Here is a 26,091-nt window from a genome sequence, read left to right as displayed (position 1 = left end):
GTCCGCGCATGCGCGTCGCTCCGAGAGCACGCGGTGGGGCCGGTGCTTGGCCCCGCGGTTCCCCGGGACGGGAGCGTTTGGCCCGACGGCGGGGCGCGTGGCGGGGCGCGTGGCGGGGCGCGTGGCGGGGCTCGGCCGGCGCCTGGCCGCCATGGGCCGCCGGGCGCGCGACCGCAGGCGGCAGCAGCAGCGGCAGGAGCGCGGCGGGGACGGCGGCGGCGGGGACCAAGCGGTGAGGGCCGGGCCGGACTGGGGAGCGGAGCGGTAGGGCCACAGGGCTGACGGTGATGGCGTGTTTCAGGGCTGGGCCGGCGGCTACCCCGAGATCGTGAAGGAGAACGAGTTGTTCGAGCGGTACTACCGGGAGCTGGGCATCGTGCCCGCCGGCGAGTGGGGCGACTTCATGGCGGCGCTGAGGGAGCCGCTGCCCGCCACGCTGCGCATCACCGGCTACCGAAGGTAGGGGCCCCGGGGCGAGCGGGGCGGGCCCGGGCCCGGGCCCGCAAATAGCCGCCGTTTTTACGGCGGAGGCGATTTGTTGCCTGGGGAAGGTGTGTCGTCATCTGAGGGTCTCTCTCCTGTGCAGCCACGCCAAAGAGATTCTCCACTGCTTAAAGGAAAAGTACTTCAGAGAGCTGCAGGACCTGGAGGTAGATGGCCAAAAAGTAGAAATGCCGCAGTCGCTGAGCTGGTAAGTGAGCTGGAAGCGAAATAAGGCACCCTGCGTATTGCTGATATCGAGCCCAGCGAGTTGGTTTCTTTCTTTCTTTCTGTTGCCACTGCCCTTTTTCTATCTCTTTTTTTCCACCCCTAGGTATCCAGAAGAGTTAGCCTGGCACACTAACTTGAGTAGAAAAATCTTGCGCAAGTCTCCACAACTGGAAAAGTTTCATCAGTTTTTGGTTAGCGAGACAGAATGTGTAAGTTTTGGATAGGTCTTGGGTTTTTTCCTTTCATATCCTGAGCAGTGCATTATGAGAAACTGAGACTGTACCTTTTCTCTTAGAAGTTGAGTAGCTCAGAACAATCTGGATTTTATGTTACTGTTGACAGTGATTCATCCCGTGACTCTGGCACATAACTGCAGTTGTAAATGTTTCTCCTAAACTAAATAGCAATTTTTTTTTTTTTGCGAATGTGAAAATAAGTCCCTGTAAAATAATTACTGTTGTAAAACAGATGTTTAAATCTAGTAAAAATTGTGTGTGCACGTAGCAAGACTTACCTTTAGTGATGGATGTTTCTCATTTGGTTGTCAGTTTCTCATCTCATTTGAGCAGAAACTACATCCATAGAATTAACAACATTGGAGTAAATATGCAATTATCAAAAATTTCAATTGGATGAAATACTGGGTTGTTTGGGGTTTTTTTATTAAATGCTAACAAAACTTAATCCTAAATTTATAACAGTGTGGTTTTGGTTGCTTTATCGTTTTACTACATAGACATTTTAAAAAAATACTGCAAAACAAATGCATTCTTTTGTGGAATAAAAAGGAGATTGGTTTTGTTGATTTTTTTTTTTTTTTTTTTCAAGGGAAATATTAGTCGTCAGGAGGCTGTTAGTATGATCCCACCTCTGCTGCTTAATGTTAACCCTCATCATAAGGTAACTAGAATATACTGCGTACTAGAATTTTTTCCTGGAAGATAGTTTGATTAAGGTGCAAATTACAGTGGCTGTGTCAATGCTGATACACTGGTATCTGCACTGAATTCTGGTTTGTGTTCATATGTTTTATGCTTTCCACACGCAAACAGCGGTGTTTAGATAACAAATACAGTGTCAGAAAAACATCTGCTTTTTCAGCTATATGTAATACCCTGTAAAAAACAGGTTTTAAGTAGTTGCATTAACTTTCGAAGTGTAAAGGTATTTAGCTGCATCTAAGGTACGTATTCATATTTTAAAGATGAAATATTTTAAAGATAGATGACTGTTTTTAACTTCCTCTATCCATCACACCGTGAACAGAGGTAGTTTTCCAAATCCAAATTATAATGTTCTCTACCAGGTAGTTTTCACGACTCTATGCATTTTGAAGAAGTTGCAAACTTCTGCTCTATAAATCTGTTAGGTGAAATAATTTGGGCAAGCTGAAACATGCTGCTGATAGTGGCTAGAGTATAGGCTGCTAACTTCAGCTGAGGTGTCTAAGGAATGCCTCTTGTATTTTCTAATGGCAGATTGTAGGAATGAAGATATCTGGGAGCAGACTTCCTTTTCGGACCTTAGTGATGTTTTCATACTCCGTGCTTGTTGGCAGAATGAATCTGTCAGGTGGCATTATTCTCTTAACCTGTTAAGTTAATGAGCTAGTTAGAAGTGCCTTGCTATCTCAAGCAGCCATGTTGTGCACTTTCTTAAAATTTTCATGCTGTATCTTAAAATTTTAAGTTGTTCATACTTCTAACTTACATGTTTTAAAGACTTGTTTGTACATACCTGTTTTTATATTCACATTACTTATCATACATAACTTTTTAGTTTGTCGTCTGTTCTCACCGCAACCCAATGGGGTTATGGCTATTATATGTGAGGCAGGGTCTTCTCATCTCTTAAATGAATAATGAATTGAGTGATAGATTCAGTCCTAATGTGTCACGTGTGCATTCTGAGTTTTGTCTGGAGTTGAACAGCTAGTGAATGTGTTCGACAACGTAAAACACAAATTGTGAGAATATTTTTGCACACACCTTACATTGGATATGATAAGCTAGCAGTATACGTTTTTTGTGTTGAATGTTTAACTTTAGTGACTGTATTTCAGTGAGAACCTTTCAGAAAAGCATGTGAGATTTCACAAATTCACTTTTGTAAGTCAGACTCAGAATAGGTTCTTTATTCTCTCTTGTGACAAGACAGCAAATAGTTGCTGTATTGATGCCTTGGCTGTTGTCATTGAGGACCTTTTATGGTCCTTAGTACCCTGTTCTTAGTACTCTCTAGGTTGCTTTTCATGCTTACCCAGAATGTTCTTACTTCACTTCTTACACACTGATTCCTATCTTACACAAGGATCAGCTTGATGACTGTCAAACTCCTCTGTACTTGTGTTCATTTTTATTCTATTTTTTACAGTTTCATTTTTCCTCAACCATCAGTTTGCTGGACAATTTTAGAGCATGTTTAGGCTTGCTTATTCTTCATTATCTTTTGCATTAACTACAAAAGTAAGTAGAAAGCAGCAGTGTCACAACTATTACTTTAAACAGCACATATGACACGGTCTTACTGAGTGTGTTTTACTGCTGCGTGGCAGAGCTTACCACACTCTCTCTGGGCTCTCAGGAAATGCTTTTTGCATTTCTCTGGGGTCTGCCTTCTGGTTTATTCTTGTTCATGCCAGGAGTTTGCATGAGGATCTGAGCAGATCTGTCCCCATCTTCTATCCTGTTGCATGATGTCAACTAACTTTTGCTGGAGCTAAAGGCCCAGAAGATAGTCATATGTTTCTGAAAATCTGTAACTAGGCAAGAGGGAAAGACTCTAGCTGTCAAATGGTTTGCTGTGGAAGTGACCCTACAGATGACTTGATCACAGGTCACGTTTGTGATGAACCAGGAGAAATACGCTAGAAATCAGGTGTTGGTGTCTGTGCTGTTCTGTTCTGCCTGAGGGCAGTTCAAATACTTCCCAAGTGCTTCTTCCAGGGTATAGAAACAAGCAGTTTATGCTGCCCTGATATTTTTGCTTTAAAATGCAAATGTGTGGGGAGGGAGAGCAGTTGATTTTTATAAAATCGGATAATCTCTAATTAATTTACTGGTAGTAAAAGAGAAGCACTGCTTGGTCTTGAATGCAGCTTTGCCCTTACTGTGTGGATATATGTAAAGTTCCAGTTAACTTCAGTCAGAATTGGTTGTAAGCTGATAAAAGGGCCACCTCTCTGTATCTGTATTCTGATTTCTCATTCAATTTTTTTTTTCAACTCTTGTATTTATTTAATTTAAACAAGAACACATAGTAGATTTCTTAAGTACTTAAATAATACAAGGTAGGGCTTTTTTTTAACTCTGATGTTTGTAGATTCTAGATATGTGTGCTGCACCTGGATCTAAGACTGCACAACTCATTGAAATGTTGCATGCGGACATGAATGTTCCTTTTCCCAGTAAGTCTGGAAAAACTGCAAAATTTGTGACTTTGAAGTTCCATTTTTTCTTGTAGAAGATTTTTTTTAATATCAGAGATAAGTAACTGCATTTAACTAAATATTTCATTTCCAAAGTGGTTGAGTGATGCAAGATGTGAAGTACCGCACCTTTTCCTTGAAACTGGGCTTCCTTGCCTTGAAGGAGAGAGCTGGGTTATATATATGTATGTCCTCACAGTTCAGACTACAGTAGATGTGATTAGAGCTTAATTTTTGTATGTAAATCAGGTTTATTACTTAATAGATGATGGCCCATGAGCCCTTGTGTTTTAATAGTATCCTGCAAACACTGGATTAGGCTGCTTTAGAATTAATATGGTCATGATAATATGATAGTTTTGTTTTGGGTTTTTTTTAAGATTAAAAGAATCTTTTGTTTCAGTTAGACGCTCACAGAAAATAGAATTTGTGAAGTTGGGGCAAGTAGATTCTTTTTGTGTTCTACTGGAACTCTGCTGATGTACAGAGATTGCTTTGGTAGCAGTGGAGGTTTTCTCTGTTGCAAAGGCTTTACTTCGAGTGAAAAGTTGAAGTGCCATTGGTTGTGTCTTGTTGCAACTGCATGGAAGCTAGAGCTCTTGAGACTATATTTGACACATCAGTTAAACCTCAGCATACTTGATGTTACCTTTTCAGTAAGGGGTCCTCTATTCACAAGCTGTCCTTTAAGTAAAAATCTCTAGTAAAAGTTTTACACAACTTTGAAGATAAAACAATAAACTATGTAAAATTATTTAGCTGTTGAATAGTAAAGCATCTTTCCACTATCTTATGTTCCCAGAGGGTTTTGTTATTGCTAATGATGTTGACAACAAGCGCTGCTATTTGCTGGTTCATCAGGCTAAGAGATTAAACAGTCCATGCATCATGGTGGTAAATCATGATGCCTCCAGCATTCCTAACCTACAAATAGATGTTGATGGAAGAAAAGAGGTCCTCTTCTATGACAGGATTTTATGTGACGTCCCCTGCAGGTAACTTGCAGATGATTTTCAATACAGAGATTTAACTGCAACAAGTGCTGTGCTAGAATTTTTGTGTTACTGAGTTACACTTTTTGAGTGGCTTAGTGAGTTATGCTTTATAGTAACTTCCAAAACAGGTGAATGCCTTAAATTGTCTTAGGTAAGGGGATACTAAATCAAGGTGAAATTTTTTCGTTCCATGGGTACTTAAGATTGGGTTAGCTGAAGGGCTTCAAATTTTGAACTCGCACTTGGGATACTGAAATGCAAAGATAATGTATCATAGAAACAAACAGTACAGTGTTGGAGAACTAGTTAACGTGGGAGAGGGACTATTACTTTTTTACTGCTATAAATTACTTGGATGTGAAATTACTTTTACCCACAAATAATACAAATCTGTTCAACCTCTGTTGTAGTGGAGATGGAACCATGAGGAAAAACATTGATGTATGGAAGAAATGGACAACACAAAACAGTTTGCAGCTCCATGGGTAAAACTGCTTATTGCAAATCTGCACTTCTTTCATTTCTGTCTTCTCCTTTTCCCATAGCTTTAACATCTGCATGCATTCACATGTTAATATATGACAAAGCAGAGACTAAGAAGAACCACTTTTATCTCAAATCAAGAGCGTGTGTGCTATCCAGAGAGAGTGTAGTGTTTCAGATGCGAGGAGTGTGTGAATCTAAATTGCTTGTATTCTTATGAATATCTGACATATTAATGTTCACTGAATTAATTTAGACAAGATGGCTAATAAAACAGGGACAAAATAATTTGTTTGGGATTCTTAGCATTTAGGTAGGTAAAATACTGTTGGAAAACTCAGAAACCTGTAAAATTTAATAGTAATGTTTTAAAGTCTTTAAAAATATTTGAGATCATACATAAACGTTTTCAGCTACCTGAGATTGATTTATGTTAACTGATGGCAAATGAGCACTTAGCCTAGTGCAGGCACATGCTAAAAAGCAGCAATTTAAACACAGATGAAAAAGCTTAGAAGATTTTACTGTGCATTTGTAACAAGCTGAGGATGCCATCAGTTACCATGACTCAGCTGACCTGTGGTGACTTGTTATTGTTTGGTAACTCACTCATAATTACAGATTTTATTTTAGTTGTAAGTGTGCAGGTAGGGTATAAGATGGTGATCTGGTTCAGTGATACTTTTCTCAGCAGGCCATTGTTAGCTAATCTGTGTAGTCCATAATATTTGTAATAGATTGTGCTTTGTTTTAACTCTAGATTTCTGAGAAGAGTAATCAGTTTTGGGCTGTTATTTTTCTAGTGTTAAGTACTTTATTTTACACTTGATGGGGCACTAGAAAGAACAAAGTACAGAATGTTACATTAAAAGTTATTGTGCAGTAGTGTTAATGTTTGACTTAATTGCTGTTTTAATAGGTTTAATTGTAAGTGTGTCTGCAGTATAGACTGCATGAAGCTGACTTAGTTTAAAACTAATATTAATTTGTGTACTGGTGACAGCTGTGGAACTTAGTAAGTGCTGGCTTAGTCCATGGAGAGTTATGTGTCTGCAGTATAGCTTCAACTTTAAGAAATTTCATGGCAAATCTTTCTGGTTCCTGAACGATACCCAACTAGACCAAGACTGTTCTGTTAGATTGCAGTTAAGAATTGCAACCCGTGGTGTTGAACAGCTGGCAGAAGGTGGGAGGATGGTATATTCTACATGTTCGTTGAATCCTATTGAAAATGAAGCTGTGATTGCATCTCTGCTGGAAAAGAGTCAAGGTGAGAATGCGAGCTTGGACAGAGTGGGAAAGCCTTTTTTTCTCAGCACAAAAAAGTGTATGTCTATGATAGTACTAGTAATAAGCTTAGTGTAGGTATGTGCTCCTAGTATGCAAAACTGCAGCAATTTTCTGGTACGGGTAGGATTTCATTGGTGCTGATAATGAGCAGTCTTCTTAAATGGGCCTAAATCAGGTGCAAATACAAAATCTGAAGGAGTTGTGTTAATGATGCACAAAAGACTTCTACAGATCAGTGGAATTCAGTCTTTGTTACGTGGCTTCTGCTAACGGATTCCACTGCTTGAAATCCATGTTTGACATTCATATTTCCTTTGGAAAATGTGGTGTGGGACATTACTGCTGTATGCTATAGGAGTAAAAACCCCAGAGTGTACTTCAGCAATTAGCAGAATGTTATTGTTCACCAGTAGGTGGGAGTCACTGATACCTGTAGTATCCTTCGACCCATATTTTAACGTGCTTGGAATTTTAATGTCTTTAAGCTCATGGGGTTTTTTGACTTGTGTAGGAAGGCTTGCTTAAGTTGCTGTTAAGCCTCCGTCATCTGAAGTAACAAGTGGTGGAAATATTGAGATGAGCTGAGAAGCTGCACTGCATCAGTTTGTTATAGTAGGGTTTAGTAGCCCAAATTTCTGGTGTCATGGACACTGTTTTTTCTGAGTCAGTAACCTGAACTTTGGAGACATCTAATTGGATTTTGCATGAAAAGTTCCACAGACTTTGTTAAGTTGAGCTTTGTACAGAGCAGAAGCAGTTGTACTGCTCCTGGAGCTGAACTGGTTCTGGAAGTAGAATAGCCTGGTTTGTGTATCATTTTTCTTTGTGCTAGTCACTATTCTGGCCCCAAATTACGCGCAAAATGCCATTGTCTCAGGAACAGAAGTTTAGCTAAAATGCCTGCAGATAATTAGGAACTGACTGTTTAGTTTCCACTCAAAGGACATTTTTATTTAGAGGTGGTTTCTTTGGCAGACTGAGTGAAAGAACAACATAGGTATGTTTCCAGCAAATTATAGTATGCTTGCCTTATTGAAGGCCAGAGTTAAGTTTAAACGATGACAAGATTGGAAGGCAGTAAGGACTAGTTTGGATGGGAGCATGAAGCAGTATGGATGTTAACGGAGGCCAACATTTGCAGCATCTGGGGCAAATTCAGTACTTGGAAGTAAGGATCTTAACTGACTGTGGCGTTCAGATCTTGTCTCTGCCCAGTGGAGATACTTTGAGGCTTACTTGTAGGGTGTGATGTGTCCCAGTGAGCAAATGTTACCCTTGGGGCTTGAACATAGGTGTAGCTAAAGAAGGGTGAGGTGGTGCAGTGGTCTGCAAGGGACATTGGACCTCAGGAATTTGTTCAGGTCAGTCTAGAAGGTTTGTTGGTTCTTCGGTGTTAACTTAGTTCCTGGCACTGTGTTACACTGCTACTTGTGGAGCACATCAGAAATTGCTTTCCCCTTAGGGCTGAAGGAGTAAGGGAAAGGCACTTTTGTATTGTGTTTCTCTACTGGAAATTGTAACACTTCTGACGGACTATTTAGTGCCTGATCAGTGTTGTAGTCTTGAGGCATTAGTTGAAGTCATGCTTTAGGTAGGCAGGAATATTCAAAATGTCAAGTTTAATCAGATTTGAAATGTCATTTTGGAATTTGTCTCTGAATTCATGTGTCACTTTTTTCATTTATTTAAAAGACTTGCTTAAACAGTCACTGTAAGAGTAAATGGTTAGTCATGTAGAACAGGTTGACCAATTGCACACAACATGAGGAAAAGCCTACCAAACTATTAACTTAAATATTCAGAATCACAAAAAAGAAATTTTAAGGTTATTCTTAGAGAGATCACCTATTTAAACAGTAAATTTTTTATATCATTCTTTCTGGATTTGGAGCAGCTTTAAGTTTGTATTCAGTAGATTAAATTATTCTATAGATGTTTAGTATTCTGTCATATTTTAGGCATAGCCTTTTGTCCTGTTAGGTTAATAGTACTTACCTTACTGTTAAACAGTTTAGAATTTTCCTTTCAATTTAAAAAACAGTAAATTGTTTTTCCTCTCCCACTGGAATATATTAAAATTGTAAGTCCACAAAATGAGAATATATCAAGCGTTTTCAAAGGCTTAGTCATCCCAAAAGAGTATTTCTCTGGAAAATACTTGATCAGCATAGTAATTCCAAATACTAAGTAAGTGAGAATAAAAACTTCTATGACTGCATTGTCTGGAACACTGGTATTTAATGATACAGATTGTAGAGCGTTCCTTTTTGTAGCTGCTACAAAAAGTATCTAACCGTTATATTTTGGTTAATTTATAGGTTGCACACTTCAGTAGCTATTACCAACAGTCCTTACCATCTTTCTTGTTAATTTACATGGTAGTAATTTTGTAACATTTTTTTCCTTGAAAGTTTTAAAAGCAGTGGTCTTAAAACTTGAAGGAAAACTATTTTTATAAAAGTTAATTAGGAATACAACTCTCAGACTCTGTTTTCAAGACTCTTTATATTCTTGGGATTTCAGGTGCCTTAGAACTTGCTGATGTGTCTTCTGAGTTACCAGGTTTGAAGAGGATGCCAGGAATTACAAAATGGAAGGTACTTAACCTGATATTTCTGTGAAGTTCTTGGTCTGCAGTAGAGTGTTAAATTAGGGAAATTTTGAAGTGTAACATTTCAAAACGTTAGACTGAGCTGAGGTACTGGTAGGGATTTCCTCTTTAGAGTTTTAGAAAATATAGCATTGTAGGGGAGAGGGCTAAAAAAATCTTTCTAATAGTAAATTCTTGTCTCCTCATCTGCTGTCCTCTTTTTCCTCTAGTTTTCTTTGCTCTTTTTCCTATACTTTGTTAATATAATTCCCTTTCTGTTGTGTGCATGTGGCCTGTAGATGGCAACATAATTTCAGCCAATTTTTGAGCTATTTCTCCTCCTCTGTCTTTACAGTCTGTGTTAGATTCTACAGTTCTTTAGCTGGTCTATTTGAATCATTTGGAAGTAAAACCTCCTTCTGCAAATAGGTTATAAAGGCTGCAGTGATGTGAGTAATCCTAAAATATTAGTAGAATCCTGTATTTTTGTTCCTTATGTGATTTCATTTCAGGAAACAGACTAGTAAGGAGGACAAAACCCCCCCAAAGCTTCTTCAGCTTCCTGTGAAGAGTAGAAGGCCATCCTGATAGTAGAAAAAGAAGTTCTGATTAAATTTCAGTTATGAGTGTGTGCCTTTTTAACATCATTGGTTGTTCTGTCTTCTCTCACCATTTCACTAGGCTCTTGTAATGGCGGTCTACAGGTCTATGATCCTAATTTTATGGGTTTTTTTCTACTGTGTAAAGCTACCAAGTATATACAGATATATAAAGATAACTAAGAGTATATTGTATTCCCTATAACATTTATTTCTGTGTTTGCAGTTGAAACATAAATCTCACTAATGGATATTTTAAAAAGTAGGCTAATAAAATCTGTTGAAAGTTTGGAAGACTTTCTTCAGCCCTTAGTTGATGCTACTGTATATTTTTCAAGCCTCATTGGCTAGCTTGTCATTGAATGTATTCATTTGCTTGGGTGCTGTTTTTACTTGGTGTAATCTTTTGTTTGCTGGTGAAACGTCTGTTCAGTGGGAACTCTGCAACTTAGTGATTACATTGAATATTCCTGAGCATCAGTAAATCTCTGGGAACAGCAAATGAAAATAAAGTTTTGTTCAAGGGACGCTTAGGTGTTAGAAATAGCATTCAGTACTCTCTCCTTAAACTAGACAGTGTGTGAAATCTGGTGAATTATTTCAGAGCCTTGAAGGAAGAGACCTTTCTAACTCCAGATCTGGTAATCTACTTCTGCAACACTTCTAGTCTTCATTCTACTGTAACAAGAGGCTAGTGAAATGTGCAGTAGAGAAAAGTTTCAGCATGTTCTTTGATGCTTTGTCATTCTACAAGACACACTGTGTGTTTAGGCTGGTAAACCAAAACTGAACATTCTAACATTTTTAGTGAAGTTGTAATCTAGATAAATCTTACATTTTGGTTTCCAGTAGAACACTTAAACCTTCAAGTCAGTCACAGTGAGATGTATGAAAACACTTCATCATACTTGCCAGTCCCGAGGTTACCATTGCTGTGACTTCCTCTATTTTGTTGCTTTAACAGCAAAAATGGGCCTTCAATTCAGCCATTCATTTTATGCATTTGCCCCATGCATCCTCAGATGTGTTTTCTTACTGCCCTAGCGTCTAGTACAGATCCAAACGTCTAGAGCTCTGAAGCCAAATTTTTCCTGTTTGGGTTGGTTTTTTCTTTTCCACTTTGGTATTCTTGCTTAAAGAGCATTCAGAATGCCTTGCTACAAGAGTTGTGGCTCTGACCTTCTGCTTGTATCTTAAGAGTCTATCAAAAGCTTTGACCCTTTGTCAGAATGAGGAGATACTATGTCCACACAGTATCTTAGAGTGGATTTATAGATGTGTTCTCGGTCCTGGATAAAGACAGACACTGGAAAATCCATGAGGATATTGTTCAGTAACTTTCCTTGAAAACATCTCTGTGACCTATGTACACCTGTGTCATGGGGCTCTACACTTACCAAGCTGTTGTGTTGCACTCTTGTGTCTTATGTAATGAAATTGGGATTCCTCATTTCTGATCTCTATTAGACTGCAGTATCCCTTTTCCTGTACATGCTGCTTGGGAGCTGCCGATAGCAGAGTGTTTCACAGGCAGTCTCATGGAGAAAAAGTAGTGTATCCTAAATCTGATGGCTTACTAATTCTTACATATTCCACCATTGTCCTTCCTTTGGATTTTGGTGATCTATATGTTCTGTCAGGTTACCAGAAATCACTGCACTTGATTCTGCAGTAGTCTTTACTTGCCTGCACACTTTTTGAAGCATACAAAATGGAGCAAAGAGGTAAAGCTGGCAAGAATCTCCTACACATAAGTGCACATGGAATGCACAAAGGAACAATACACTTTAAAAAACTTAATTACTGTACCAGAAAATAACCTCTTTTTTGCCTCTGAACCTTGGTTTGAAAGTATATTAATTAAAACTTGTAAGATCGTGGCCTATATTCTTCACAGTATTTATATTTACTCCTTTGAAGGTAATGCTGAAAGATGGACAGTGGTTTGAAGACTGGAAAGATGTGCCTTCAAATAGACAAGCGCAAATACGTCCCACTATGTTTCCAGTAAAAGATGAAGAGAAGCTACAGGCAATGAATCTAGAGCGTTGGTAAATTTTCCCAAAGTAGACTTTATGAGGTGTTAATTGTTACCTTGCATGATGGTAGGCAAATAATAATTAGGTCAGATTAGGAATGTGTTGGAGTATGGACCTGTGGTTGTATAGGTCTGAGGATACTTTGATTGCTTCATATGTAATAGCAGTACACAATATTTAAATTCCAGTGAACTGAGAGAAATTATTGGAAGCTGCTTACAAGGAATAAGTACTCACACAAAGTGGTCAGATTCTTTGCATCCAATAGAGATGCATAGCCAAAATTACTGGAAAAGTATGTAAAACTTCAACATTTTAACAGTGTAACTTATTTGTTATAAAAGACTCTCCATAGCTATTCTAAAAATAGAGTTTAGAAATGAGTCATTAAAGCTCAGATTTGAATGGTGAAGTGAATGCGTTGCACTGATGCAAGTTACTTTGCCAGAATGCTCTATTTTAGATCCTGTTTCTAGCTTGATAAATTAAATCTGCACAGTCCTACTAGGAATACTTAGTTTACACTGAAAGCAAATATAAATGTGACACTTCTCTTACTTTGTGAGAGCCTGAATGTTGAAGATGAATACTCTGCAACATTTTTTCCCCCTCCCCTTCTAGTCTTAGGATATTGCCACATCACCAGAACACAGGAGGCTTCTTTGTGGCTGTGTTAATAAAAAAATCTCCAATGCCATGGAATAAACGCCAGCCTAAGGTAACATCTTATTAAAAGTTAACATTTTAGTTCTTTTAAAAGATTTCTGGAATTTTTTTGAAAGCTTAGATAATAAAAAGCATACTAGAACTGTCTTGCCCCTCAGTTATAGTTTGGTGTGTCAGTTAAAAATCAATTCCTAAACTCCTTAAGAAATTTAAAAAAAAAAAAAAAAATCCTTTTAAAATGGAAGGAAAAAGAGAGGTGAGGATTTTGAAATCATAGTAAGCAAGATAAAACTTGAACCTAAAATTAAGGCTTTGAAAGAATTACAGAATTGGATTAGATTGGGTAGCTAAACCTGTCATTTCCTTCAGCTGTGAGTGGTCCCTCTGCTGAAGGCTTTGCTGTTGTATGTAAGCCAATTCTGATTTCAGTTTATCTTACTCTGTGGCTGGTTGCTCAGGAGTGAGTCACTAGCAGATTAGTCCAGCAGATCAGCAGCAGGGGCAATGGATGTAGAACTGTTAGGAGCACCATCAGCTTCAGCTGTCTGGCTTTAATCCATTTGTTACAATCCTGTCAACAGGATTTTAAATTGGTTTATTTGATCTGTTAGATTGTTCATATCTTTGAGAGAAACGTCTGTGAATCCCTTTTAGCTGTTTTCATTTATTTGATTTACTTCATTAGAACACATTATGAGTAAAATGTATCTTGGCAGTAAGGAGAAAGCATTTTTATTCAGAAGCAAGCACCATCCAAATAGTTTATGGTGTTCTAAGTTTGATGTTGTAGCACTCTTACAGAAAGCATGCAGCAGCAGGATGTGTGTGTCACTTCGAGTGCTAGGAGGAAAGCAGCAGATCCTGACTTAAAATAATCTGTGAGTGCTTGAATATGATTTTGTAAATGGTACAAAACGTCTTTCTTGGATATTTGCTAGGAAATTGTCCAGATCAGTACTAGAGGAAAATGCAATTTATAATGGTATCTTGGTTTAGTAATCAGATTAACTCCCTAAATGGATCTGTTTAAGCACTTGCATACAAATTAATACAAATTAAGCACATGCAGAGAGAAAACGTAGGTACTTTTTGTTACAACTTAGATACTACTTTTGCTTTGTTGAAAATACTACAATTTGAAATAGGTTCATCAGAAATTACCACAAAGAACAGGAGATACTGAAGTGACAGCAGCTAATTCAGATAATGGTTCTGAATGTATTACTGAAGAACCAACAGTTGCTGAAAATGAAGAGTCTAAGAAAATGCAAGAATTACAGAATTCAGACACTGAGCAAAGCAAGAAGGAAGGAGTATGTGGGTAAGAGACCATATCTAAATGTTTATCCTATGACAGTTTTATAATTGCTGAGTATTTTATAGTTCTTCTGTTACTGGACTCATTTAGAAGTCAAACAAGAAGAATTAATGAATTTGCTCAGTTGTCCTACATTTCCACATTACCTGTCTGTATTTCAGCAAGTTAGGAAGATAACCACTTTTCTTATTAGCATTGATAAGTCTGTTAAGGAAAAACTCTTTTCTTGTCTGTTAAGGAAAAAAACTACTTTAAGAAGTTAACCTTTGGAAGATCTTTACTGTCTTCGCAATTACTCCCTCAGAAATCTCTGTTTACTTGTTTTTGTGGTTTCTGTTTTCAAGCACTGCTTTCACTTCCTCATTCTAGGAAGTTAAGTTGTGGGTAGTGTTGTCTTAGCGAAGCACAGGAGAATGTCAGTATTCTGTTTGGCGTACTATCATTACCATAAGGCAAGCGTTGACTAAATGAACTGAATGTACTGATTTTAAACCTAGTACTTTTACTAAAATTGACAACACAATGGTATTTTCTGTTTAGACCACCACCATCTAAAAAAATGAAGTTGTTCGGTTTTAAAGAAGACCCTTTTGTATTTCTCCCTGAAGATGATCCATTGTTCCTTCCTATCCAGTAAGAAAAAAATGTTTCTGTTTTGGCAGTAAGATTCATAGTGGTTTAGGAATATTAATAGTTCAGTTCATCACAAAAGATGGGTCTATTTAGTCATACATAAAATGTTTTCCCTAACTTTGCATCAGGTGTCCCTCTCATCAACACTTAAACTCTCCTTCAATGAAAATAGCCAACTATAGTTTGCACTGGAAATTTTTGAGTGTATCTTAGTGTCTGTGACAGCTTGTCTTTTCTGCTGTCATGTATTTTAGTCTGATCTGTGTGTTTTGGAGCCAAAGCGTTAAGTGCTGCAGAGATAACTCAAGGGAATGGGCTGATCCATGCATTTTAAGTACGTAATTTCATTGTTCAGTTAATCAAAACAAGTATTATTGCCACAGGAAGTTCTATGCATTGGACCCATCATTTCCCAAGATGAATTTACTAACTCGAACTCAAGAAGGAAAGAAGAGACAGCTGTACATGGTTTCTAAGGAGCTAAGGAATGTGCTTCTGAACAACAGTGAGAAGATGAAGGTACGATTCATCTCTTCAGGTTTTCAAAGCAGAGGTCAGAAGCATCAGTGGATATCTTCTTGAACTTTGACAAGCTTATTGATTATATAGAGGGTTAGCCCTCTGATAGGTCTTTTTGTTTTTAGTCTGAATGAACGTTATCACAGAATCATTCAGGTTGGAAAAGACCCTTGGGATCATCGAGTCCAACCATCAGCCCTACTCTACAAAGTTCTCCCCTGCACCATATCCCCCAACATCTCATCCAAACAACCCTTAAACACATCCAGGGGTGGTGACTCCACCACCTCCCTGGGCAGCCTATTCCACTGACCACTCTTTCTGTGAAAAATTTTTTCCTCGTGTCCAGTCTGAACCTCCCCTGTTGCAGTTCCTTTCTATAACTTCTCTGTTAAAGGCATGAGGAGTTGTCTCTGAGAGGTAAATAACAGTCCCCAAAATTAAAATCTGTATGTTTTTTGGCAGATGGAAGGGAATTTGAAAGGAGAGGAAGGGAATATATAACTGCTCTCTGTGTACCAGCATTTTTATGTGGTCTTGAGGTACCTTCACAAGTTTACATTGACACCGTTGTATTTATGAGCCCCTTAATTATAAAAGTATTATTAACAGCTTCAAAAGCCTGCCAAAAATAACAGATAACTTCAGCTGAATTATTCATCTGGCTGTGTTATTTGGAGATATTGACTCAAAGTAATTTCAACTGAACATTTTGAAAAATTTTGTTAAATTTTGTTAAATTGAATGATAATGGGATAAAAAGTAGTTTTTGTGAATTACACAGAAATTATTTATTTTTGTTTATATGACTCCCTATGGAAAATGCCTTGTAAATGCTAAAGATTTATCTTAAAATTCATTGAATAATTTTAAGTTCAAATGAGGACATCTAGTCCAGCTGCCCTCCTGCCCCAAGCAGAGCTAACTTCAAAGCTAGATCAGATACAGTTTGGGGCCTTGCCCAGTCAAATCTTGAAAATTTCCAAGGATATTCACTATATCTTTGCAACAGATCTTTGAGATGAATAAATAATTATCCTTTTATCCCACATCCAGGAAATGGCTACGTAATTGACAAAATTTTAAGAAACTTATGTGTTATATTAGGCAGGGAGACTTCGGGTACCACAAAGGATATAGTGTCCAGAGTCCTAATACTAAGCACCTGTGCATTTTTAAAATCCCATCCTTGATTGTCTTTCTCAGAATCACCATGAAAATTCTTATTCAAACTAAAATTAAAATTAGATCTTAATAGTTCATTGCCCTCACTTTAAGACTGCCACTTCCTCGCAGTGTTCTGTTTTCAACATGGAAAGGAATAAAAGGTGTCTGTGTTGAGAGAGAACTATGTTTTGATAGTGGGAATTGCTTTTTTCCCTTGAATGAATTTTCACACAAGTTTAATTCAGTGTCCAGTGCAGAGGAACAAACATTATGGCACAATTATCCCTTCTTCCTCCTCTTAGTCAAACAGTTGAGGAAAACCAAAGTTGAGAGTGGTTATTTAGAATTTATACTCCTTAATGATGCTTATTGGCTTTGCTGTTTGCAGGTTATTAACACAGGGATAAAAGTCTGGTCTCGCAACAGTGATGGTGAACAGTTTGGATGTGCATTCAGATTAGCACAAGAGGTAATTACACAGCATCATATTTTTAAAGGAGACACTAGTTTTCTCTAAAGTCAACAGAACAGCTGGCATTAACTTTGTCAGATTAATGACAATTTGCGTTTTCAGTATGTTTAAAGCCTGAAAATTGTTTTCCTGGTATTAGCTAAAGGACATACTGTTTTTAACATTTTTACTTCAAAAAGTAGAGATTGCATTTTGAAATAATTATATTTATTTATTAAACAGGGCATTTATACTCTGTATCCATTCATTCATGCAAGGATTATAAATGTCTGCATAGAAGATGTTAAAATTCTGCTAACGCAGGAAAATCCATTCTTAAGTAAATTTAGCAGTGAAACACAGAAGAAAGTCAAAGACATGGGTAAGCCTTCTCATTTACGCTATGATGATTATTACAAAGTATGCAGACGACTGTGACAATCATGTCTTATGAACTGTGTTTGTTACATTTAGTCAGAGTCTTTATCTTAAATGTACTTATTAACAGAGTAAGTATTACTGAAAAAACAGTGTGCTACTAGAAACTGTACTACTTTCTGATCACAGCCTTTAAGGTTTATGAACTCCAGAGAACAGAAGAGTTGCCAAACTTCTCATTTCTGTGAAGCAGTGCAGTGAGGCAGCATTTAAAATATCTGATGAACAAAGAGTTTATAAATGCTATGGATCTTTATATCTGTTAGTGCTCCAGCTGAAACTGTTTGTCATCTGCAGTTGTTTGTCATTATTTTACATATCAGATACAGTTATTCAGATTTGATTTTCTTAAATATGGGGAGCAATGTCTACTGAGATTAAACTTTTTTTTTCCTTTGTGCTGGATGTTTAAAGAAATGAAGACTGGTTTTTGGTCTTAAGTAGAAGTTCTTTGATAGATTCACTGAATGAATTAATCCACTGTGTGGTTTTGTGTTTTAATTTGTTTGTTTGGGGTTTGGGAGAGAGCAGGGTTGGCAGTTGCTTTTGCAACTATATAAATACTTTGCTCTGGGAAAAACAAAACAAAACCACAAACAAACAAAACCCCCCCAACCTGATATTGTCTATAGTTTACTGTACTGATGTAGATAACTGCTAACTAGCTTATGCTGTGTGGCTGTCCAAAAATTTGTTTTCTTGAACTTTTTCAAATTGCAGTCATTTTAACATTGTACCAAGTAACACATCTGCTTTTTGGTTTTGTTCTCCCACTCCCCTTCCCTGTAGCAATGGGAAGTATAGTTCTGAAGTACGACCCAGACCCTGAGTAAGTAGATATGTTGTCTTTCATTTACACAGTTTTAAAACTTAGAGAATTTATTTTCAGTCAACAAAACCAGAAGTGGAGGCACAGAGATGCAGTGAGGTTAACAGTAAAGCCAGATAGGATACAAAGAATATAACAGGGAAAGAAGTTACCTTACCTTTGTATTCTTAAAACAATTGTAGGATTGAGCTTTATAAAGGAGAGCTAGTAGTTCTGCCAGAGGTCCACAGTATCATTCATTGCATGTGACATTTTTGTTTACTTTACCCATGAATCCAGTGTTTGGAATAGAAATAGTTAAACTTTTCATTTTTGTTGACCAAGTTCTTGAGAACTTTTGAAATGTAAACTTTCATCTCACTGTTGCTTATATTAGTTTTGAAACCAGAGCCAGAAAATTATTGTGGCTGTTGCAGAAATTTCATAGCATTAAGCTTTATTTTTTTTGCTTGCGTACTTGTAGACAAACGGGTACCTGTTTAAATACTAAAGTAAAGACCAAAGTACTTGCATCTTCTATGAATAGTTATAAAATACATTCACTACTAAAGACTGTGCACTTACTTATCAGGGTATGGCTATAAAATTAAGTTTTGAAGATTAACTTTCTCAGAGTTTACTGAATGTAACTGCTTGTTTGTAGAAAACCTGATGATCTTCAGTGTCCCATAGTGCTGTGTGGTTGGCAAGGAAAGACATCACTCCGTGCCTTTGTGCCCAAGAATGAGAGACTTCATTACCTGAGGATGATGGGAGTTGAAGTGTTCAAAGCAAAGAGGAAAGAGGAGGAATCGGAAAGTAAAACAGAGGAAGAAGTTCAACATAGGCTGGCACAAACAGAGGAGGGAATGGATGTGGAAGATAAAGAACATGATTTAGTCACAAAAATGGAAGCAGAAACAGGTGAAGAATCTTCCCACAGTCCTGTGGAAAGCAGTGCTATGGAAGTGGAAAATAAAATGGAGGATTTAGATCAATCTAGTAAAAATGCCAACAATCATGTAAGCCAGGAAAGCAAAGACATAGATACGAGTAATGTGAAAGCTTAGGCTTCTTTCTCTATTAACTTGGCAGCTTCCACGAGACTCACATCCAGACTTTTGCTTTTATCATGGAAGTGTATTTTAACATTTCGGTTGGAATGGGATGTTCTTAAAGCTTCACCTATTTTATTTTTTAAGTGAAAACTATAAAGAGATTTCTCTTCAGATGTGTCGTCTTTTTACCACTTTAAGCTCTGTATTGCTGGTGGGTTTGTGTGTCTGTTGCTGGCAATGGACCATGCACCAGTAAAATCTAAAGCTCATATTTGAAATGGAATAGTGGTATGTTCAAATGAACTGACTGTGTAACTGGTCAAGAATTCCTTCAGAAGAAAAAACTGGCATTTCATTCCAAAGCCTGTAAGTTCTAGAAAAACATTTTTTTTCTCTTAAGATTGCTTACCCCACCTACCACCTAATCTGATTACTACTTACACAGCTTCTTTAATGGATAAGGGAATCAGTTCAGCTATCCATACAAATGCACATACAGGATATCTTAATAACAATGTGGTTAACATTTATTCAAAATAAAACCATGCACAGCATCCTGGAAAAAAATCAACAATGCAGAATGCATTTTGCCAGAGAATGATGTCTGAGATTCTTCTTCAGTGATGAATTGCTTGACAGGCACAGCTAGTAATTGTCATTAACTAGATCTTCAGGTATGCCGAGCATGCCTCAAACTCCTATCTTGAAATACGCCTTTTTAAGAGTCTGTGACTGTCCCTCTAATCTACTGTGGTTATCTGTTTCTCTGTCATTTCTTCAAGTGGGAGTAATCTCTAATGTCTGCAAGATACTTCTTTATAGCTGAAACAATAATTTAAAAAAAGTGTGGTGGTATATATATTATTGCTTAGTAGATGTTTAAAAAAAATTTATTTGGGTCTGAAAGGGTAATTAACTTAATCTGTTTTTTTAAAAAAAAAATAGTTGACTACCTCAGGAACTTATAAATTCCATCCTTTGTGGCTTAGTTTCAGCAATACTCTTTGTACTTGTATCAAATTAACCTGAAAGTGACCAGTGGTACAAGGTATTGGCCTCCACTAGGACCATGGTGATGCAAATACTTGTGTTGCTTGTCAAGCTAAATTTTACCATGCGTATTTTTACTGATGAAGTCCTTATGTGGCTTGGATCCATTTGCTGTACCTTGCTACAACAGATTTTCCGATGCCTGACCTTGAACTACTTCATCAGAGAGAGTATTCTTGAGGGAGAGATGTAAAAGTGAAATAGTGCCATGTCCTCTGATAAGATATTAGTCTCTGCAGTGAAGAACCATTGACAGGACTCATTTTCCTCTTGAGAGTCTGAAAAATAGGTTAATAAAAAAATCAGTTCTTGCCCTTGTATTTTGCTAAGGTTTGAGTTTCTTTGAATCAGGGGCTGTGATTGGTCAGGTGCTTTTTTAGCAGCTCCTTAGGCTGAAGAGCAGCATAGCAGAATTTCCTTTTGAATGGAGGTGTAGGGAAAGTATAATTTTTAACTCTTAAAGTACATGAGAAAAAAAATTATATCAGCTGGTAAGTTTAAGCATGAAACTTAACATTGGTTCTTTGCATTTATTCTGACATATTGGGCATTTGAAATGAAGGGTGGAATACCAGTGTCACTTTTAAGTCCTCATCACCATCAGTCTGCAGCACTCAACCCTGAAGATGGCTGATTTTAATCCATCTAATCTTTTATGCTCTGATGATCTCCATAAATTATCAGAAGGTCGTTAAAACTTCTGTGAAGAAACCAGAATTTGTTTCAGATTGTGGTTGCCGTTACTCTATCTACTGATATCCCTGAGCAATAGTTTAAGCTTCGTTTCAGTCAGTGACTCTGCTAAGAATACAAGTTTATGACAAGTTAAGCTGATAAGAATACTTGTTGATACAGACAATCCAGACAATTAAATTGGCAAAAAGCTCACTGTACAGCAAATGAACACTCCAGATCATTTTTTTGGACTGAGTTTACTACTGACAGACTGAGAGTAGAAAGCTTTTATCTGGGAGCTAAAGAAAAGTAGGTTCTTGGATCATAAACTGACTGAAATTGGGTTTAACAGACATGTAATAGAATAAGAGCCCACATCTGCATCATTTTAAATCCTTGTGAGTAGCCCCATTTTCATGCATTATCTTTGAAATTTTGCTTTGCCTATGGGTTTTTGGAGGTTTTTTTTCATATCAAGTGCAAGTGGGAGATTTCAGCCAAGAAACTGGGAGTCTGATCTTGTGCTGATCAGCATTTTTACTCTGTGTCAGAAAGCCCACAGATACTGCAGTTTGGGGATTTTTTTTTTTTTTTTAAATGCTGCAGGTGTCACCAGTGGCTCTGTCCCAGTTACTCTTGCCTTGATTGTCAAAAGGAAGATGCCCAAAATTCTAGGTAGTGGCTGAAAACACTGTCCTAGCTTCCCAGGCTGGGGGCCTGATGAAACAGAGTGTGTTTTGTTTGTCTGTCTCTGAGTTATGTGCCACTGCAGCTCTGACGGTCAGGCGGCTGAACCTCTGCTTGGGTGGTTTTGAATGTGGGTTGGTGCAAATAATTTCAAAGGAAGATGAAAGAGAAGTGATGTGCAATTGTGTTAAGTTTAAAACTGAAAGTCTTAAAAATCACTCGGTTTGAAATTCACAAAGTCCAGCCATGTAAGCAGTTCCTATTAAATGTTCTGAGATGTCTCTAGTTAATGTTGCTGGTTTTTAGAAACACAGGACTGTAGATATTTGCATTGGGTGGGGGGGTTTATATGTGATAGAGGTGAAATAGGAAAAAAATTCCTGCATCTAAATGAAAAGTCTGTTTATGCTCTGCTTAGGCATGCCCTCGGGAGAAGCTGCTGGAGCCTTCAGAAAATAATGTGTTGACTGAAAAACCTAGAAAGAAGAGGAGGGAAAACACCACATGGGATATTCCTTTGTAGCTTTTTCTTAAGTATTTACCTAATGTTAGTCATTGCTTTGGAAGTTTGTTAGAACTTTCATACTTCAGTTTGCTGCAAAATTTATATACCGTAATCCGGTGCCACTGGGGTGGGGTGGGTTTTTTTTCTTAAATGTCTGAATCCCATTAAAAGTCAGTGAGACTTCTCAAAGTATACAGATCCCTTGAAAAGTTTCTGCCTGTAAACTTCAAATTTAGGCTTAGCAATAAAAGAAAGCAATTTAGCTTTCTGTTACAACCCTGATCTGAGACTGCAGTGAAGGGAGATAATTTCAAGTGGGAAAACTCCAGCCCGGAAAACAAGGGGCGGTGTGCTCGTGCTGCCTCGCTGCCAGAGCTGAGCTCGGCACACGGTCTTGCCCTGCTGTCTCTCCAGGACAAGTCTTGTAAACAACCCCAGCAAAGCAGCACGGATACAACAGCAGTTCTGTTATTCCCAACAAACATCCTGATAAAGTCGGCTGGCGCTCCCGTAGCACCACGTTTCTGCTGCTCCACTTTGCAGCTGGCTTTCAGGAAAGTCAAGTCGGCACGCGGCATGGGGGGACCTGCGGCCAGCACAGGGGTGCGAGGCACCTTGCCGCCACCCCAAGCACCGGCAGCAGCCCGTTGCCAAGGGACGGAGGGCAGCGCGGTGTTGTGCGTACTCTCGAGGTGCAGTGTTGGTCACAGGGTGTCCATACCTCTCACTCTGGCTGGGTCTTCCACGCCTGCCACTGATCCTTATATCAAGGTTGTATTTAGTTATTATTTAATTTGTTGCTCTGTGTTTCTTAAACAGACCTGAGTATTGTTTTTTGACTAAAATCTGTTTTCCTCCTTATGGTCTGGCTGCTTGTGTTAAGGTTTAAGTTTCTTACTTCTGCACTTGGTATTTCTATTCAGCTACATTTAAGCAGGCCGTTGACTACATAGGTATTTACCTATAATCCTTCCTTTGTCTTTAAGTGAGTTACCGATGCATGGCTTTGGCAGGATGGGTAACTCCAGGCACTCTGTCGCCAAACCATCCCTTGGGAACATACCTGTGCGCTCCTGCCTCACCTCTATACCTGTTTATATTTCTGATGCTTTGCATTTTCCATGTCCGTTTTCCATTTGTGATCCCTTGAAATTATTAACTCCTCCCCACTCTTCTTTTTGCGTAGCTCAAAGGCTTTCAGGTCTGTTAGCAATGGACTTTTGCCTGTTACCTAAAGGGAAAACCAATACAAACAGTGACCAAAACAATTCTTAGAATTTATATAAGAACAGGGCAAATGTACAGTGATCCTTGCCCAGAATATTCTCCCCGACTCCAGAGGTTTCTTGGACCAGAAATGTTGTGTTTGGGTTTAATGGTCATTTGTGTTTTTCTCCTCTGTTAATTTGCTAATTGCTCCCTGAGACCATGTGAACTTTTAGCACTTATCCTGTGGCAGGGAGCCCTGAGATCTTACCTGTTGTTGAAGTATTACCCCTTTTGGTTATTTAGGCTCCTAATAGCTTTGTTAGATGATCCCCACTTCTTGCACTGGAAGAGAAAATCAGCAGCTGATGGCTGACTAGTTTCTTCAGGACACTTGTGATTTTACTGTCGTCATATCCCTTATTCCTTTTTTCCAAGCTGAAGAGTCCTAGCTTACTTGTTTGTTCCCTGTATGGAGACTACTCCAAACTTTTCATCATCTTTATCAAATGTTTTGGTCTTTTTGCAGTTTTTACATAATTTTCCAGGTGGGGGAACCTGAACTGCACATGATGCTTAGGATGTGGCGTTTGTGCAAGTGTGTGCCCTCTGTTCTGTCCTCCAGTTTTCTGGTTGGTGTTTTTTAATGCTACTGAATACCAAGCTGATATTTCAGTGGAATTGCCTGTTATAACCTCAATATTATGTCTTGAGCAGCAATTGAGAACCTGTTGGTTTACATGTGATGTTAGCATTATTTTTCTCCTCATAAATCACTTTTATCTCTCTTGAGTTTCATTTGCTGTTTTATCACCCAGTTGCTCAGTCTTGTAAGGTCCTTCTGCAGCTCTTTGTAGCTGGACCTAAACCAATAGCTACTTGTTGAATTGTATCCTGCCCAGAGTAGTTTTCTGGAAGTCTGCAGATCCTTGGCAGCTCTGAAGGGATCCTGAGCTAGTTTCATTATGACAAGGTCATAGGAGAGGAATTTCACATCAAAATGCTGATGAGCAGGATGACCAAGCACCAAAGAGAGTTTTAAAATTTTTAAAATATAAGTATCTGTCCACAAAATACTGTCATAGAATGCTTTTCATATGGAAAATACCAGCTTACTAGAGGGAAAAAAAAGTGCCCTTAGGAACACAGCAGTCAGACTCCTGGCAGGCTCCCCTGAATCTTTTCCAGGGCTCCTCAACCCAGAAATCTCTGAGAGACTTTTAAGAACTGCCCCCAGAACTCATCTCCTGTGGCTTCTTGGGCTTCAAATTCACCATCTTGTACAACAAGGTGATATCCTGAACATTATATTATCAGGATTTCTTGCCCTTGTAGGTCTGAATGTCTCCCTGGCCAGCTGTCAGTCTGGTACACTGTCCAGCTGTCTGCTCCTGTCTTCAGCTGACAATCTAGGGCGGTGAAGAGGGAGTTGGGGAGAGAGCCTGAAATACTGAAAACGTCTGTTTCAGATGTTGCAAGTGGATTTTTAAAGCTATTTTACCCGGTGAAAAACTTTGCATTTTCAACTCTTCATCCTTCATTGTCTGAATTTTTACAAATGCAAATTATCCCGGGGAATGAAATTCCAGGTCCTGCACACTAGGAGACAGCATTGTGAACCTAATGCTGTTATAACATGGTAGCATCTCCCAATAAGAAATACAAATGTAATGACAACCAGCATCATTAAAACTGAAATTAAACTTTTTTTGAAACTCACTTCCTAATGTATCAGCATATGATTAGTTTTTTCACCCAAAGAAAAAGGCAGAAGGGGGAGAAGGGAGGACAGAACAGAAATGGCTCATTAACACCCATGGTGCTGGATGCATATATATAGGATGTAAAGCCAGGTGGTGGTTAACTTAAATGATTCAGGGTGACCTCGCTGAAGGATGGTTCTCAGCAGCTTAATTTTGAAATGTTACAGGAATTGTATGTTCAATTAGGCAGCCTTGTAGGTTCCATGTACCATGGAGAGGTGAACCTGTCTGAGCTTGCAGATGAAGGCTGGCTACAGACAGCAGCTGAGGACAGCACGTGAGGAGTCAGTCACTGAGAGTTTTTCTGATCACAGAAACATAAGGATTTAGGTCAGAAGGGGTGTCTGGAGGTCACCTAGTCCAAACCCCTAGTCAGAGTAGGGCTACCTGCAAGGTTTGCTTGCAAACTCAGTTTGCTCTGAGTTTTGTCCAGATCAGTCTTGAAAATCTTTAAGGATGACACTTGCACCACCTCTCTGGACGAGCTCTTCTAATCCTTAACCATTCTGTGGGGAAGAATTTTTTCCATATGTGCAGTTGGAGTTTTCCCTGCTGCAACTTTGGCCTGTTGCCTGTTGTCCTATCACTGTGCCCCCTTGAGAAAAGTTTGCCTCCATCTTGTCTGAAACCACCTCTTAAAGCGCTGGAGAGTGCAGCCGAAACCCCCTTAACAATCTTCTCTAGGGTACACGAGCCCAGTGCTCTCCTCCCCTCCTCATTCATCATACACTGCAGCCTCCTACCCATCTTGGTGGGCCTTTACTGGTGGGCTTCTCCAGTTTGTTGGCAGATCTTCTAATGGGAGACCTACACTGGACACAGTAAGTACTTCAGATACAGCCTCACAAGCAACAAGTAGTGGGGAATAATCACTACCCTCCAACACCTGGCTACCTCATGACTGGTTTAAATTTCAAGAATTTTATGCTGCTGCATTTATTCTGGAATATTCTATGTGATTTTTTTGTGCCTCGTAATTTCATTTTCATATTCTGATTTTTCAAATTGCTTTT

The 26,091-nt window shown here is 38.6% G+C and overlaps 1 protein-coding gene across 1 annotated transcript; it reads left to right on the top strand.

Moving 5' to 3' along the window:
• The first annotated feature begins 117 nt into the window (after nt 1-117).
• NSUN2 (NOP2/Sun RNA methyltransferase 2) lies at nt 118-26,091 on the top strand. The gene is made up of 19 exons (XM_074899482.1): nt 118-232; nt 302-459; nt 587-691; nt 815-920; nt 1,540-1,611; nt 4,033-4,117; nt 4,941-5,133; nt 5,544-5,618; nt 6,756-6,886; nt 9,430-9,503; nt 12,016-12,146; nt 12,756-12,852; nt 13,946-14,121; nt 14,659-14,751; nt 15,135-15,270; nt 16,826-16,906; nt 17,132-17,270; nt 18,116-18,155; nt 18,799-26,091. The coding sequence occupies exons 1-19, from the start codon at nt 152-154 to the stop codon at nt 19,202-19,204; spliced, it is 2,379 nt and encodes a 792-aa protein (XP_074755583.1). The 5' UTR covers nt 118-151; the 3' UTR covers nt 19,205-26,091.

The sequence above is a fragment of the Athene noctua genome, chromosome 2 (assembly GCF_965140245.1).
Source record: "Athene noctua chromosome 2, bAthNoc1.hap1.1, whole genome shotgun sequence".
Classification (NCBI taxonomy): domain Eukaryota; kingdom Metazoa; phylum Chordata; class Aves; order Strigiformes; family Strigidae; genus Athene; species Athene noctua.
This window is presented reverse-complemented; position numbering and strand designations above follow the sequence as displayed.